Source organism: Solanum verrucosum, unplaced genomic scaffold (genome assembly GCF_900185275.1).
Source record: "Solanum verrucosum unplaced genomic scaffold, falcon-dt-bn FXZP01000103.1, whole genome shotgun sequence".
Classification (NCBI taxonomy): Eukaryota; Viridiplantae; Streptophyta; class Magnoliopsida; order Solanales; family Solanaceae; genus Solanum; species Solanum verrucosum.
Window position 1 is genome coordinate 1617304 of NW_026020048.1, and position 16460 is coordinate 1633763.

At 34.2% G+C, this 16460-nt stretch overlaps 1 protein-coding gene across 2 annotated transcripts; it reads left to right on the plus strand.

Annotated features, from left to right (window-relative positions):
* The first annotated feature begins 2718 nt into the window (after window positions 1-2718).
* Window positions 2719-15572, plus strand: LOC125821991 (katanin p80 WD40 repeat-containing subunit B1 homolog KTN80.1-like). 2 transcript variants are annotated; one of them, XM_049501365.1, is made up of 19 exons: window positions 2719-3037; window positions 3574-3704; window positions 4384-4501; window positions 6190-6421; window positions 6501-6603; window positions 7715-7785; window positions 8802-8876; window positions 8962-9105; window positions 9232-9409; window positions 10053-10568; window positions 11114-11170; window positions 11289-11768; window positions 11859-12262; window positions 12775-12900; window positions 13156-13230; window positions 13329-13441; window positions 14023-14139; window positions 14245-14313; window positions 15086-15572. In XM_049501365.1, exons 3-19 carry the CDS (start codon window positions 4479-4481, stop codon window positions 15144-15146), a joined length of 2844 nt encoding a protein of 947 aa, XP_049357322.1. In that variant the 5' UTR covers window positions 2719-3037; window positions 3574-3704; window positions 4384-4478; the 3' UTR covers window positions 15147-15572. The 2 variants fall into 2 exon arrangements, with proteins under 2 accessions (XP_049357322.1, XP_049357321.1); XM_049501364.1 differs by having other exon boundaries at window positions 6195-6421.
* The last annotated feature ends 888 nt before the right edge of the window (window positions 15573-16460 follow it).

Below are 16460 nucleotides of genomic sequence, written 5' to 3' on the forward strand. Positions count from 1 at the left end.
AAGCAATTCATTTAAAAAGGTGAATGGTTCATACAATCATGATGATTAACTATGATGAAACCTCCAAACAAGCAGGCAAGAGCACATTACCTCACCTCACACTTTGTTACAATTAATAATTGCTACACCTCAAAAAAAAAAGTTTTACAATTTCATCTAACTAATTAAAAATATTATGATAAATCTTTGTCATATTACAATCCAAGGTTAAATCTCATCTATAAGTCATATGTTTGATGTAATTTGTATGGTAATTGACAACCAGGGGCGGTGCCAGCCCTCTGGGTTCATTCGACCTTCTTCGGCGGAAAATATTACTATTTATATATGATTAAAATTATTTTTTATGTATATAGTAGATGTCGAACCCCTTATTAAAAATCCTAGCTCCGCCATTGTTGACAACTAATTCTTAATTATTGTGTTTTAGAAATTCAGTCAAGTCATAAGTTAGTTTTTGTTCCTTTTACTTCAAGTTTAAGGAGATCTCAATACCTTTTTTTTTACTTCTTACCAAGTTATAATAATTACACTAGCAATATATATTTCATGATCCTCTCTATTGGTTATAAATTAAAATTATAATAACATTATGCATGGTAATCCCATAATTATTGTCCTAATCATTACAACTATTGTAATGCTAAAAGACTATTAATTAATGCCTTAGCCAAAGAACTAGTCAACCTACGATTTATTCTCCTTTGACTATTAGAAATTACGTTCACATACTTTATATAAAAATAATTTTATTTTTTTAATGAAGTGGATAAACTGTCTCGATCTTAAATTTGAGTATTTAATAATGTATAAACATAAATCACTTTTAATACTTATTTTATTTTATTTTTCCTTTTGAATCTAATTAAAAACTAATGGAAAAAAAAAAGAAAAAAGAAAAACTAATATAATTGATTATGAGTTTGTTGAGTTGCCTTTATCTAAATGATGGATATTTTTATTGAGTATTTATGTATAATTAAAGCTAACTCGATAGCTCAAACACACATTTTATTTTTATGAAAAAGACAACTTAACTGAACATCTAATAAGATCATGTCTTAATATAAAGTGCTTTTTTATCTTTTATTTAAAACTCTCAAACATATATTTCTTATTTGAATTATTGTAAATTAATTTATTGTCTATTATGGTAGGTAAAGGGTGAAATTGGAAGTCTTAGTTCTCTAACTTAATATTTTTTTTTTTCTTCATAAAATCAATCTTTAAAATATATATTCCACGTGTGCCTTTTTTTTATTCTTCAATTATTTATATTTAATGTATTTCTATCTTTTCTCAAATATAAATATTTATTACACTAAAATGAATTTCCAACAACCATTTCTGTGTTTTGACATTTTTCGAAACAATATTTTTAATATTAAAAAACAGAAACGAAAAAGGGAAGTGAAAATAATAAAAGACAATTAATGGTCCTTGATCACCGGAGCTGTTTTTTTGGTTAGTGGCTAGAATGTTTGGATAAGTCAATAACAACAATATTTAAATTCAAAATGAAAAAAACAAAGATTCTAGCAATAAGCAATATACCATGAAGCTCCTAAGCTGTCTGGCAAATAAAGTCGGTTGAGAATTACGAGATTTCATGCTTAAATTTTAGTAAAGACTAAAATATTTGATAATTTCTTCATCTGTTTTAGTCTTAGTGGAAAGAGTATGTATTGCTTTTAAGAGGTAGTAAGTATTCTGTGAAATCTATCTGTATTAATTTGATCTGAACATCATAATTATGAAGAAAAAAAAATGATATACCATAAAGTACCCAATGACCTAGTGCTTAATGAAATCGATTGAGAATTGTGAGTTGTTCAAATTTAAGCAAGAACTAAAACACTTGATGATTTCTTCTATTTGATTTTGCCTTAATGCAGAGTTATTCGATTCGTGTTTTGAATGGGAGGTAACATATATTTTGTGAAATTTATCTATGCATAAATTGGCACGAATTCTATGATTATCACGAAGAAAATAATAATAATTAATATACCACAAAGTACCCAAGATTGTGTCGTAGTAGCTAATGAACTAGGTTGAAAATTACAAAAATATCATCTTCAAATTTCAGCAGGAATCGAAAAACTTGATGATTTCTTCATTTGATTTAGTCTTGGAGCAGAGTTATCTGATTCCTATTTCTGATTAGAGACGACATAAATCTATAAAAATTATCTGCGCGCAATTTGGCGCGAACACCATAATTATCACGAAGATAAAAACAGTAATTAATATTCCACGAAGTATAAAATTATCTGCGCGCAATTTGGCGCGAACACCATAATTATCACGAAGATAAAAACAGTAATTAACATTCCACGAAGTATCAAGATTGTAACGTAGTAGCTAATGAACTAGGTTGAAAATTACTCGATATGAGGTTCAAATTTCAATAGAGACCGAAAAACTTATGATTTCTTTCATCTGGTTTAGCTTTAATGAAGAGAAGTATCTAATACGTGTTTCTGATAAGAAGTAACATATATAAAAATTTATCTATACGTAAATTAGCCCGAACATCATGATTATTTAGAAAAATATAATAATTTATATATCAGAAAATAATGTTAAATCACATGTATTCATGTTATAAAAGATTTTTTTTAAAAATCCAAATTCTTTGAATCTTTCCTTTATGCTTTCAAGGAAACAAATAATAAAAAGAAAAAAAAAGTGGTACCACATATGTTTGTAAAAATTTAAGTATTTTTCATGTTCTCTTTCTTCTCTCTTCAAATCCCTCTGAATTTTCACAATTTCCATTTCCATTTCCCTTCCCCTTTCCCTTTTTAGCTTTTTCACTTTTTTTCAACAAAAATTGATTCCTAACTTTCTCTGTGGATTTTTCACTCACTCTCCCTTCCTTTCTCCCCCCTCTCTGTCATCCACAATCGAAGTTTTCTTCTCTCTGTTGACGACGGACGGTGACTTTTGTCGGTGCTCTAATCTTATGCTTTTTTGTTTTCCGGCGAGTTTTCCGATTCGTGGTGCAGAATGGCTAAGCGTGGCTACAAATTGCGTATCCTTTTTTGAATTTTGCTATTCCTTCTATTTATTTTACTTAAATGTGCGTTAAGTTTGAATTTTACTGTGTTGTTATGATTTTTGTTTGATCTGAGAGTGTTGTGTAAAATTTTATAGTTAGCTGCTGAAAATTGAAGTAGAATTTTAGTAACTTGGAAAGAAAAAAAATTTGAATTTGCTTAGAAATTAGAGAATTTGGTTGGAGTGAGCTGAATAGTTGGATTTTTGTGGTATGATTTATTTTTTGTGTTTCCTAAGTCTTTAGATTTAGCTAAGTGTTGGTGTTGTAGGTGAGTTTTTTGAGGTTTACTGTGTGATTTTGTTTTTAAGTTCAAGTATGTGGAGAAGTGATGAGGGTTGCTCGGATGGTAAACACCCTCCACCTCCACCTCCAACTCTAAGGTTGTGGGTTCGAGTCGCGGGGGAGCAAAAAGGTGGAAGTTTTCTGGAAGGGGATAAAAAAAAGTTATGTGGAGAAGTATTAGTTTTCAGCAATAAGTTCTTGTGATTCTTGACTAATGTGAAATATAGAGGAATTTGTGGCGCATTCGGGGAATGTAAACTGTTTAAGATTTGGGAAGAAGACGCGTAGACAGTTTCTCACTGGTGGAGATGATCAAAATGTGAATCTTTGGTCCATTGGTAAACCAACATCCACTGCGGTGAGTTCAAATATCTATCATTTCCAGTTCACTTGCCTGAGTAATGTTGTTTCGCTTAATTGGGATAATGGATTTGTTTCACAATGAGATCTTTCTTTTTCTGTGAACGTTTAATTCAAATGCAAAATGCATTAAATGAGTGATCTATTATGATTATGCCTTCTATGCGGGAAGAGCTGCTGCTGCTGAATTTGTTGTTGGGGCTTTCTCTAGATAATTAGAGCGGGTGAGGATTGAGGAATGAGGTGTGATGTGCATTTTAGATGGGGCAGAGAATTTCTAAAATTGTTAATGCTGCCACTTAGATATAAGTGAGGTTATATTACCATTGTTTCTTTATTAGTGCCTTATAAGAATCTTTACCACTTGAAATACCAGACTGCTGTGGTTCTTTTGGATGATCTGAAACAGGTAACACGTAGATCATATATCTCCAAATATTATGATTTATTCATCTAACTAATGTGTTTAGTTGCAACCTTTGGTATGACAGAGAATACAAATATATGGGAACTGTAAACCTTTCGAGTGTCGAGTGATGGGTCATTCATCTAACTATGAATGCATGAAATTATTTGTTGATTCACTGTGTTGTGAAGAGCTGACTGCTACATGTTTTTATTTATCTTGAATCACTTTAGTCATATGGGACTGAATAGTCTGGTTTTGTGCTATTCAGAGCCTAAGTGGTCATACGAGTCCAATAGAATCTGTAGCTTTTGACTCAGCAGAGGTTCTAGTGCTTGCTGGAGCTTCATCAGGTGTAATAAAGCTATGGGATCTGGAAGAAACAAAAAGTAAGTCAATTTATCTTTTTAGCTCTATATATTCTATAAAATCTATACTAGCTTTACTCTTAAAGAATTGCAGTGAAAGTGCTCGCAATACATTCTAAAAAAAGAATGTGCTCACAATTTTTATTTTATGACATTGATGTTTTATCCTCTTAAGCATTTGTCCTATTTATTAAATGTTGGTCTTACCTGCGAACTTCCAGCAACGAGAAAGCATCGCCTGAAGTTGCCTCAGCCTGTTGGCCTGATTATTTTTGTGTAAATGAGCTAAGTGTTGTCTTAACTGTAGTAAATGTCTTTTTACGTAAAAATGGCTGGTTGATTTGATTCCTCGTGCAAATAGAAAGTTAACTGCTTCACTATAGTATGATGTACAGTTAATTGCAATTAACACTTACTGCATGGTCATGTATATATTAACCCAACTCGGTATGTAACTGAAAAAGCATCTTTGGATCTTCATTTACACAAGAAACTTGCTTTATGATTTCAAGATTGACTCCAAGGGCGGATCTATGTGAAGGCGAACACCCTCACCGGGAAAATACACTGTATATCTAAGGTCAAATTTGAATTTTATGAGTATCTATGTTATAATGAACCCCCTTGATACAGTTAAGAAGCTTAGCTTAGTAGTTAAGGGGGTTCAACCATTCCCTGGGTCTCTGGTTCTATTCTTGCCCACTGCATTTCTTTTTCCCCTTGTTTTTGCTTTGACTTTCCCCGCAGATTGGGCTCAGCTTGCAGCTGTTTGGGCTTCAAACTCCAACCCAATTGGAAAGCCTCATTATTTTTGGGCTCCATTGGCAGCTTTATTCTTCCTACTTTTTTGTTATTTTTCTCTTCAATTATATTTATCCTTCTCAATTTGTCTTTGATCCAATTTGTTAGGCACACTATTTTTGCCTGTTATTCTTCTTATCTCTGTTGCTCATTTTGTTTCTACTTAAAAAAACCCTCTTTTAATGAACTAATTCGAAGAAACTCTTTTAAAAAACGATGAATTATTATTGAACTTGCAATTGAGATAGAAAACTATTTTTAAAAGTAAATTAAAATTAAGAAATTTAAAAGTTGTGAAGATCCTTTTAACAATATCTATTTAATTGAACTTACTTTCTTTGATTTTTGGTATTTCTTTCCTATTTTTTTCAATTGTATTTTCGAGAGAGGAAAAGTGAACTAAATTAAATTTAAATGAACTAAAAATGACACCATTTATTTGACTTCTGAATATGTATTATAGAATCTTGACGATATTCAAAGTAATTTATGATTGAATGGACACTAATTTGGAATAAGATTTTAAAAAATAAAGCAGAACACTGCAAAGTAAAAGAAAAAAAGTAACAGAAATTTCAATAAGGCTCGATGGAGTAAGGCAAAAGTAGGACAAACACTAAATGGGGCATGAAAAGATAAGTTAATTTAGTGGGTTAAGGTTAGTCTTTTCCTTCCCCACTTTGCTCTGTTTTTCATTTTGTAATTTGTGTGTGTTTTGCTTCTTCATACTTCGAACCCCCTTTAGTGAAAAATCCTGCCTCCGCCATTGATTGACACTAGTCATATTTAACTGAACATCCTTCAAGTGTTCGAGTTATCTGCGTATTAAACAAAATATGTAATCCTATTGTGCTTAGATGAGCAAGTCATATCCAGTTTGACTCCTAATCCGGTAATTGTTCTTGAAGTGTAGTGGTTCGCACTCTTACGGGACACAGATCATATTGCACTGCCTGTGAATTCCATCCTTTTGGTGAATTTTTTGCATCTGGATCTATGGATACTAATCTTAAGATATGGGATATAAGAAAAAAAGGATGCATCCACACATACAAAGGTCATACTCGAGGAATAAGTACCATAAGATTCTCTCCTGATGGCCGCTGGGTGGTTTCTGGCGGATTTGACAATGTTGTGAAGGTAATTTCTAAGTTGGCTAAAACAAATGTGGCATTATAGACTCTTTTTTTCTAGAGTATTAACCTCTATTGTTAGTCAGGTATGGGACCTAACAGCTGGAAAGCTCTTGCACGACTTTAAGTTCCATGAGGGGCACATTCGATCCATAGAATTCCATCCACTTGAGTTTCTTTTGGCAACAGGTACTCCTTTTATTCTGTACCCAATCATAGAAATGGTGCTCTGAACAATTTATGTCTGGTTTTCTTCTTTCCCTTATCCTTTTCTTTTGATCTAAATGATTCTCCTTACCTTTGTCCTTAATCTTTCTTTTGTCTTATTTTAAATTTCAGTCGCGACTCTACATCTTCTAAAACAAGGATCAATTATCATTAACTTAGTGGTTAACATACCACTATAACTTGTTTGGCCAAGCTACTAAAGGCCAAATATGTCGTCTTCTTCTTTTTTTTTAAAAACTCGTATTTTAGAAATTGAAGGTATTTGGCAAAGCTTTTGGTGAAGAAATAAGTGTTTTAGAGTAGTACCGAAAATTGCTTTTCAGCTTTCAAGCAGAAGTGGAAAAAAATAGCTTCTTCCAAAAGTAATTGCTTTTGATTCTTTTAGGACAAGATTACCCATCTAAATAATATTTACCAAATTGATTTGTTGTGGCTTCCCTTTATCGTAATTTACCACTCAAAAATACTTTTGCAATTTTGCCAAACTTGTAACAAAAGCACTTCTATAATTTAGTCAAACACAAACTACGATTCTTCCTAAGCACTTTCTCGAAAAGGATTTCTGATACTTTTGATAAGAAGTACTTCTCGAAAGAAGCTGATTTCGGCAGCGTGGCCAAACATGCTACATGCTTTTTTATAGTCTTGCCAAAAGGTTTTGTGTTCTTGCCTTCCCTTGTCATAAATAGTGGTTCTTGCTTAACTTTTCAATTAGAAAAGAGAATCTGGTCATTTAGAAAAGAGAAATCACAGGAAAAGGTGCATGTTTTTAAGCAAAAGGATTAGTCTTACTGATTCATTGGTCAGATTATGAGAAGTTCAAACATTTCAAGAGGTGGTGGTGTACTTGAGAGTGGAAAATGTTTTAAAGAATTTTCTTGCTCTCCATCTATTATGGTCCATCTGTGATGGAATTTTAAAGCCAGATCCATCTTAAGATGGCATATTATAGCAGGATCAAATAATTGATTCTTCTAAACTCAATAGAGTTTTGTACCTTGTCTCTATCCAAGTAATGATGTTTTTTTCTGCTGTCCATGTGATCTTGTTTCAACACTTGAGTTGTTCTCAGGTTCTGCTGACCGTACCGTAAACTTTTGGGATTTGGAAACATTTGAATTGATTGGATCGACCCGACGTGAGGTATCTATGCCATCTTCTTTCAACTTTTTACTCTTTTAAAAAAATGTACACCATGTGCAAGCAAAGAGCTTGTGATGCGTTCTTAGTTTGGCTGTTAGTTGTTAGGATTATATCCAGATATTTGTATACATTGGTGTAATAACTCTGACTGCTCATACTTAAAGTTCCCCCTTGAAGTTGCCGCCTTTTCTGTTATGTGCTTATACCGAAAGTGCTTGTAACTAAATAAGATATTCTTTTAATTTGCTGTTTAAAAATGTCTTAGAAGTTACAATTTAGTAAGTTGGCTATACTACATGAAATGATTGAAGCGAAGCATTTATTTTGTCAACATAACTATGTGGTTCTTTCTTTGATAAGCAATATAAGATCGAAATGGTTATCTCATGTGAGTTTCTTTTCCTATCTTTCAGAGGATGATAGGAAGAGATTCCGTAGGAGACATATGACTTGGGATCTGTTAAGAATATTTGGTGCCGTCTTTCTGCCCCTTATGTGTCAGTTTACTCTTGGATGCATTAGAAGGATATGTGAGATAAAACCATTAGGCTAGCTCCTCAAGATATTTTCTGCCATCTTTGTGCCCCTTGTGTCTCAGTTTACTCTTGGATGCATTAGAAGGATATGTGAGATAAAACCATTAGACTTGCTCCTCAAGATATTTTCTGCCGTCTTTGTGCCCCTTACGTCTCAGTTTACTCTTGGATGCATTAGAAGGATAGGTGGGCTAGAAGCATAGAACCATTAGACCTGCTTTTCACTCCAAACACTTTACTGGTCCAATGAATGTGGTGTTCTTTTCAGGGATTGAACTAAGAATAACTGGCAATGTGAATAAATTTATCTTGCTTGTATAATTTTCTTTTCTGGGCAATATTGATACTGGTGCATATTTTTCTGTGATTTGAAAACAGGATATGATACTTCCAGTATATTTGTTTTGATTAGATTTTTATGTTAAAATTTAATCTACTCGGATACAATTATGTTTGGAAAGTTTTGACGTGTTCTTCTAGGCTGCAGGAGTACGATCAATCACCTTTCACCCGGAGGGAAGGACTCTGTTTTGTGGACTGGATGATAGCTTGAAGGTTAAGCTCTTGGCATACTGCATTTTTGTAATTTTATTGTTGAAATAAGCAATTCTCATGTTTGTTGACCACCTTTGACCTGAAGGTTTATTCATGGGAGCCTCTAAAGTGTCACGACTCTGTTGAAATGGGATGGTCGACTTTAAGCGATCTCTGCATACATGATGGGAAGCTTGTAGGTGGTGCTTATTACCAAAACTATGTTGGAGTATGGGTTGCAGATGTTTCGGTACTTAGCTTGATCACTGAAGCTTAAGTCAAACTTGTGCATGGTTTTAGTTTTTATCTTTACATTTGACCCATTTGTTTAAAAATCAATTTTTCAATTTGTTTTATTTGTGGTCTTTTCTGCCAGCTTATTGATCCCCATGGAGCTGGTTTAACTCCAGATAGACAAAGTAACTTGGAGCAGAAACAGGACCACGTGGAGAGTCGTTTAGAAAGAATAGGAAGCAACAGAAGTTCTAATTCAAATCTTCGCTGCCCATCACCTGATATTGATTCCAAGGAAATAAAGAATATATATGTGGACAGTAAGTTGTTTTTGCATCCTACTCTAAAAATCTGACCATGGAAACCAAAAAAAAATTAGCAACTTGGCATTAAGAAACTCTAATATTGACATCTTGTTCAATTATAGCCATACACTTGGGGTGGAATATAATGGCCTGGTGTAATTCTTTACCTGATATGGTGATAACTGGTCATATGGGTAAACCAACTTGTTCCGTATTTTTAGGTTTAGTAGTTCCGACATGCCAATGTTGGGTAATTAGAAGATTTCACCTTGCCACCGACATATCCTTCATGAAAGGATTTGATGAATTTTATCATAGTTATTCAATACTAGGTCATCAAAAAAAAAATCATAGTTAAGGAGAAGGAGTAGGAGTTAGCTTTAGGGGCGGAATCAAATGATTACGAGATAAACAATGAGACAAAGGAGAGCACTTAGACGAGTCAGCCAAAAAGAAAGACCACCAAGATAGGCATAGTAATTCGATCTCTTGATCACCCATTTTTGGAATACCATTTTTGGGGGTATTCATTACTAGTTGAAATGCAACTTTTTATTGAATAATCTTTCTACTTCATTTAGTATCACAATTTTCAGTTTACACATCCACATCTAATTGCAGTTCTAATTCCCATGCACTTAAAAATTTCTTTTTGCAGGTGAAAATCCTGTTACCATTAAGAAAGTTACTTCTCCTTCTCCAAAAGTGGTTCCTCCTTTAGATTCTAAGGAAAACAAGAAACAGTTGAGTCAGAAGCTTAATTCTGTCATTGGTTTACCTGCAAAAACTAATGGATTGCCAGTAGGTAAATCATTTGTTGTCCCCAGTGTGGTACCTCGTGATATTCCAGAGGAGAAGAACTTGGATACTTGTAGAAGGGAATCTGTTTCTGCAACCAGAGTAAGTAGTGGTATATCACAAAAGCCGTCTCACATAAAGTGCCCATCCAGCAATAACTATGATATGGAGAAGATTTCTGTGGCTCTTCAGTCTGAGTTTGCAGACAACTTGCTGCGTACAGTAGATTGTAAGAAGGAATCAGATATTGATAGCAGGCTTATGGCAGATGATAATTCCAGAGAACGTTCCGAGGCAAAAGATTCAGCTGTCAAGCATGGTGGAGAAAAGCTAGAGAAAATTTCATTGCAACCACCGCTGAATAGTCGGGAGAACCGTTAGTTCTAAAATACTCTTTATTTGAATTGACTTTTGAGCTCTCTATGGTTCGTTCCCGTGTTGTACAGTTTTCTTCATTCTTCCTCAGTTATTCTTTTCCAGGTTTACTGCTAATTTTGGGTTGGTGATCTCTATTTTAGTCACAGGTTTTCTTCATCTTGAGGGATCTGCTCATTAAAACTTGCCTTAAAATAAAAAATTAAACTACAAGATATTTCTAGTTTGTATTTGACTAGTGTTCATAATTTTATGGCACAGTATCGTAAGAATGTTCAACTTTTTTTTTTCCTTACCTGATCAGTGCTATGATGTGCAATGTTTTTGAAAAGTCAAAATTAGCTTGCGAAATCATGCTGGCCGAAATAATCATTTTCTGCTTTTGCTTGATACTGTGTAAGATGCTGGTATGCACTTCCTGGTTTGTTGACATTTTAGTTCTTCAGTTAGGTTTATAGTTTTGTACTTGGCCTTTTCTTTGCATATATAGATGCACAAGTTAGAAGCATGAAAACAAATATTAATTTAATCTTCATTATGTTTCAGGTAATGTGGCTTCAGAAGGCAGGAAAGAGTTGCATCCAGTTAGATTTGTAAATGGAGGTTAGCGTCTGATAAAACTATGCTGTAACAAAAGGAAAAAAATATTTCAAACAATTATTTTTTTTGTATGAGTAAAAAATCAAATACATTCTAATTAATGTTTTGTTGAAAATGGCAGTGGCAGTAGTGCGAGGAAGGACGCGCAGTTTGGTTGAGAGGTTTGAGAAAAGAGAAGGGTTGAACATGGATGATGTCCATAAGCTGGATGCAGTGTCTCATTCTAAAACTGAGGAAAGAGATGTATCCCCTTTTCCACCTTCTTGTTGTAAAGACGAGGAAGAAGAAACCTTTTCCAAATATTTTGATGAGGAACCAGAAACATCACCTTTGACAGCTTCTCGTTTTAAAACAGAGGAAGCAATGCGCCCCATGCCTTCAGCTCATTCGAAAGTTGAGGAAGCAAATTCATATTCTTTGCCAGCTTCTCAATATGAAGTTGAGGAATTAGAAGCATCCCATAAGCCAGCTTCTAAGTTAAAATCTGAGGAAGTAAGAAAAGCCCATTTACCAGCTTCTCATTCTGAAGCTGAGAAATTAGAGGCATCCCCTATGCCAGCTTCTCAGTTTAAATCTGAGCAAGTTAGAGAATCCCATTTACCTGCTTCTTGTTCTAAAGCTGAGGAATTTGAAACATCCCCTATGCCAGCTTCTCAGTTTAAATCTGAGGAAGTTAGAGAATCCCATTTACCAGCTTCTTGTTCTAAAGCTGAGGAATTTGAAATATCCCCTATGCTAGCTTCACAGGTTAAATCTGAGGATGTAAGGAAGTCTCGTTTGCCAACTTCTCGTTCTAAAGCTGGGGAATTAGAAGCATCCTCTATACCAGCTTCACAGCTTAAACCTGAGAATGTAAGAAGATCCCGTTTATCAGCTTCTCGTTCTAAAGCTGAGGAACTGGAAGCATCCCCTGTGCTTGTTTCTAAGTTTAGAAGTGGAGCAAGAACATCCCGTTTGTCGGCTTTTCGTTCAAAAGCTGAGGAAGCTAAAACATCACGATTATTAGCTTCTCGTTCTAAAGCTGAGGAGGCACAAACATTGCGCCTGTCGTCTTCTGGTTCTTATGCTGAGCAACCACAAATAGCCCCTTTGCCGGTATTGATCTTGTGCCACCTATAATTGATTGTTTCTTCTTTGGTTGTGTTCAGTTGATATGTTGAGATTGCCTGGTCATATCTGATATACCTTTACATTCTGTCTAAGCAATGCCGCGAATGCTGAAATGCATGTCCTCCAATGAGCTATGTAAATTCTGTGAGCCTAAAAAAATCACTAATAGCAAGTGCACTTGTTAGGAATCAGTTGTTCCGTATCTAATTTATCTACTAGGAGTGTGGTTTAAGCTTTTAAAACAGGTGATGAGAGAATTTTGTGCTCTCTGGTTTTGTGAACAGAAGAAATTCTCCTAGAAATACATGTTCCAGGCTTTATTTTTTTCTTCCGTCTTGTAAGTTGACATATGGAAATGGCGGTGGAGTTGGGGTTGCAACTGTTTTCACTTGTAACATTGATTTTATTGCAGCCTTCTCTTTCAATATTTCAATCTTATTTGGTAAATACTTTCTCAACTTTGGCATAACTCTCCGCATGTTACTGCCTACATGCAGAATACTGATCAGCAGACTATTGCACGGTGTGAGCCAGTGCAGAATGATGATATAATTATTGAAGATCTTATGCAATGCCATGATGTACTGCTAAGTACGTTTAGATCTCGTTTGACAAAGCTGCAGGTAACCTTTAGCTTATGATTTTATGTAGTTTGAGCTTATGTTTACACGTGTCACACAGATACTGGTTTCTGCATTCCTAGTTTTATCTTAATAGGATTTAACTCTTTAGAAATGCCAGTCTAATGTTGACAGCGTGGCATGGAATTCTTGTAGGAATTTGGAAGATCTTTTTGATTGATACTTATGATATACGAAAAACTGTGTGGTCCTGTAATGCTTGAAGCCTCTTACAAGTATAGTCTTTTAAACTTACAGGTAGTTCATCACTACTGGGAACGGAATGACATCAGGGGTGCTTTTGAGGGTTTGAGGAAGTTGTCAGATCATTCTGTGAGAATTTATTGAAACTTCTGTCATAGTGGTCTCTTCCCAAATATTATATTTGATAAATTCTCTAATGTATTTCTTAAATTTATTTCCTCTTGCAGGTGCAAGCTGATGTTGTGAGTGTCCTCGTAGATAAAATGGAGATTATCACTTTGGATTTGTTTTCCTTCTTGTTGCCTGTACTGTTGGCCTTGCTTGATACTAAGATAGAAAGGTAAGTAGTGATACAACTCACTGCTTGTTGCCTTTACTGTTTCCAGTTTGACATCCTTCAAATATGATCTAATAATACTGCTTTAATGATTACTGTGGTATACATGGCGATTATTTAATCTTTGATTATATATCATTACCAATCAAAGCTAGGGTGACTCTGGTTTCGAATTTCTGGAAAAATAACTATATTGGTTTTCCTTCTCCACCCTGTCTAACTAGAAGTTTTTGCAAACATGGTAATATATATAATCGAAAGGTTAGAACAGAAAAGAAGGAACAATACATATCTTGGCAAACCATGGCATTTTATTTAATCAGTTTTTAACATGGTGGTGAATTTTACTTGGTTCAATTGAAGCATAAGAGATAAAAGGGACTACCTCAGATGGTTTATTAGCTTTAAACAATTTATGGTTTTGTCTGTGTGGATGTGGGGGTTGCATTGCACACATTTATTTCATTGAATTCTGCTGTTAATTTTTATTTTATATTCTGATTGCACTGTTAAATTTTATAGTTATATTTTTTAAATTTCTTCTTCACATGTTGATTGCTTCTGTCTTTTTTTCTCTTCTACAGGCATGCAAATGTTTCCCTGGAGCTGTTGTTGAAACTTGTTGCAGTCTTTGGACCAGTAGTTCGCTCAGCCGTTTCAGCACGTCCATCTGTAGGGGTTGATCTTCATGCAGAAGCTAGGTAATGATGCTTATGTGGCTAAGCAGTTCACCTTTCGTTTATATGCTTGGATGCTGGTAAATACAAAACACTTACCTGTCTTTGATTTTGTACACTGTAAAACAGAATTAAGTGCTGCAGGCAGTGCTTTGCCTACCTCCAAGATATACAGAAAACACTTCCTGCACTTATAAGGTAACTAAGAATCTACTTTTTACTTTTCATAATTATGATTGTTGTCATGATTTTATTTTATGGGTGGTCCAACTCATCCTCTCTTTAGGATAGAGTTACTAGATTCCCAATAGAGCTTCAAAGTCAGAAAAATGGCAAGTATAGTGCCTCATTATGTTTGAGCCATCGATTAAGGTGTTGTAAGCATGCTTCATAGTCAGTGATGCACAACAAACTTCAAACCTATTAAGAAAATGAGAATCTTTTGGTTTTAACTTTCATTGGACAATTGTTATGATCAAAGAATGGTGGATTTGCTATCATTGTGATCTATCGTAAGTTTTGTATATTGAAATACGTTTAATCCTATCATGGTAGCTTAGTAACTGGTGAATCAAATTGTTCTGATACTTCATGATTAATGCTATCTGAATATGTTTGGTTTGTGGGTAGGACGTTCAAGGCTTGATATCTAATCAATAGGTCCATATTGAACTTTCAAAAATTTTAAAGTAGATGGATGCAACTTGTTGTCGAGTAGGATTTCCCTTTGATATCTTTACCTTCTTTTGTTTCTGTTAAAGAATGACAAAAGTCCCACATCGGTGGTTAATGAGATGGGTGGACTCCTTATAAGGCTTGGGCAATCCTCCTCCCTTTGAGCTAGCTTTTGGGTGTGAGTTAGGCCTAAGACCTAATTTAACAGTTTCATATCTAATGCAATCTAAAAAGTCAAAACTCCTTATGTCTTGATTTTGCTTGCTATCTCAATTTCGCTTACGTTCTGTTGTAGGAGAGGGGGTCTGCCGGCAAAAGGTGCAGTACAATTAAATCTCCTACTTCAAGAATCATAGTCCAGTTTATCATATATGCTTTTCCTAATGGCTAAAGCGAGACAACGGAATGGGAAGTTAGCTAATATACCATGTTCTCAAACTTATGTCTCTTTATGGACACCCACAATTTTGCTCCTCGGGTTTCCATCCTTGCTACCATTTTCACCAACCTTGTAACAGCGGAAAACTAGCAAGATGGAAATGCAGTGTCTGTCCTCCGCCACTGCAACTGGTTTGAGAGGCAAAGGTAAAATCTCTCGACATAATATGACCTTTTGTTGGAGAGTAGCATGGCTATCTTCATTCAGATACGCGGCTTGAACATATTCAAAGTTCCTGGCTGTATGTATCCATCCATATGTAAGTTGTGTACATGTATCTGCAATAGTAAAAAAATGGATGAGATGTGTACATCATTTGATCAATGAAACAGATATTCATACATACCCCCTTCTCTTGCTATCAGAACTCAAAATATTGAATTTTCTTCTCAAGTCACTATAAGCTTACAATGATAAGCTTAATTTTAAATTGCGACTAAGATGAATGTCATTATACAATAAGACTCCTTTTATGGAGTACATAGACCGTTTTCAAATGCATACGACACAAGATATTTACAATACTTTTGGAAATTTTATTAGGAAATAGAATTTATAAGCAACTTATTGATATTCAAAATGGCAAAAAGACTTGCATTTATAGTAAGAAAAATGAAACTAACCACCATTTTTTCCAACATAATAAGAAGGTACTATATAAAGCTATAACTAAAGTTGTTCACAAACTCTAATTACAAATGACGCCATGGAAAGTATTTTTCCTTTAATTTTCTTGCGCTTGATACGTAAGCAAAAATTATGGAATACCACATGTGAACATTTTTTTTTTACTTTTACTAGAAAAGTCATTTTCATCATCTCTAAAGAACTTGTTTTTCTGGAGATATTTTTGAAAATAAAATTCCTCTCAACCGAACACACCCTAACGTAGAAATTACGTTCACGTTATATGTTTCCTTCATCTGCTTTGTTCAATTAATTGGTTACACAAATGCTTGTCTTATGAGATTAAATCACGCAATTCCCTTCCTTTTTCATCTTTTTTTCTGGAATTACTTGAAGTTAGAAGGTAGAAAGGAATAAAAATTGATCAGTTTAAGCTATTAAAGTAAGTATTTAATTAAAATTAGAGAAAGGCACAATCATATGTCTGAATCAGTTAAAAAGTCAAAAATAGAAGGCACTTTATGTGAAAGGTATTTTAATCTTTTATATTGACCCTAAAACGACCTAGTCCAACTATATCGCTCTCACAGATTCTACTATGTTG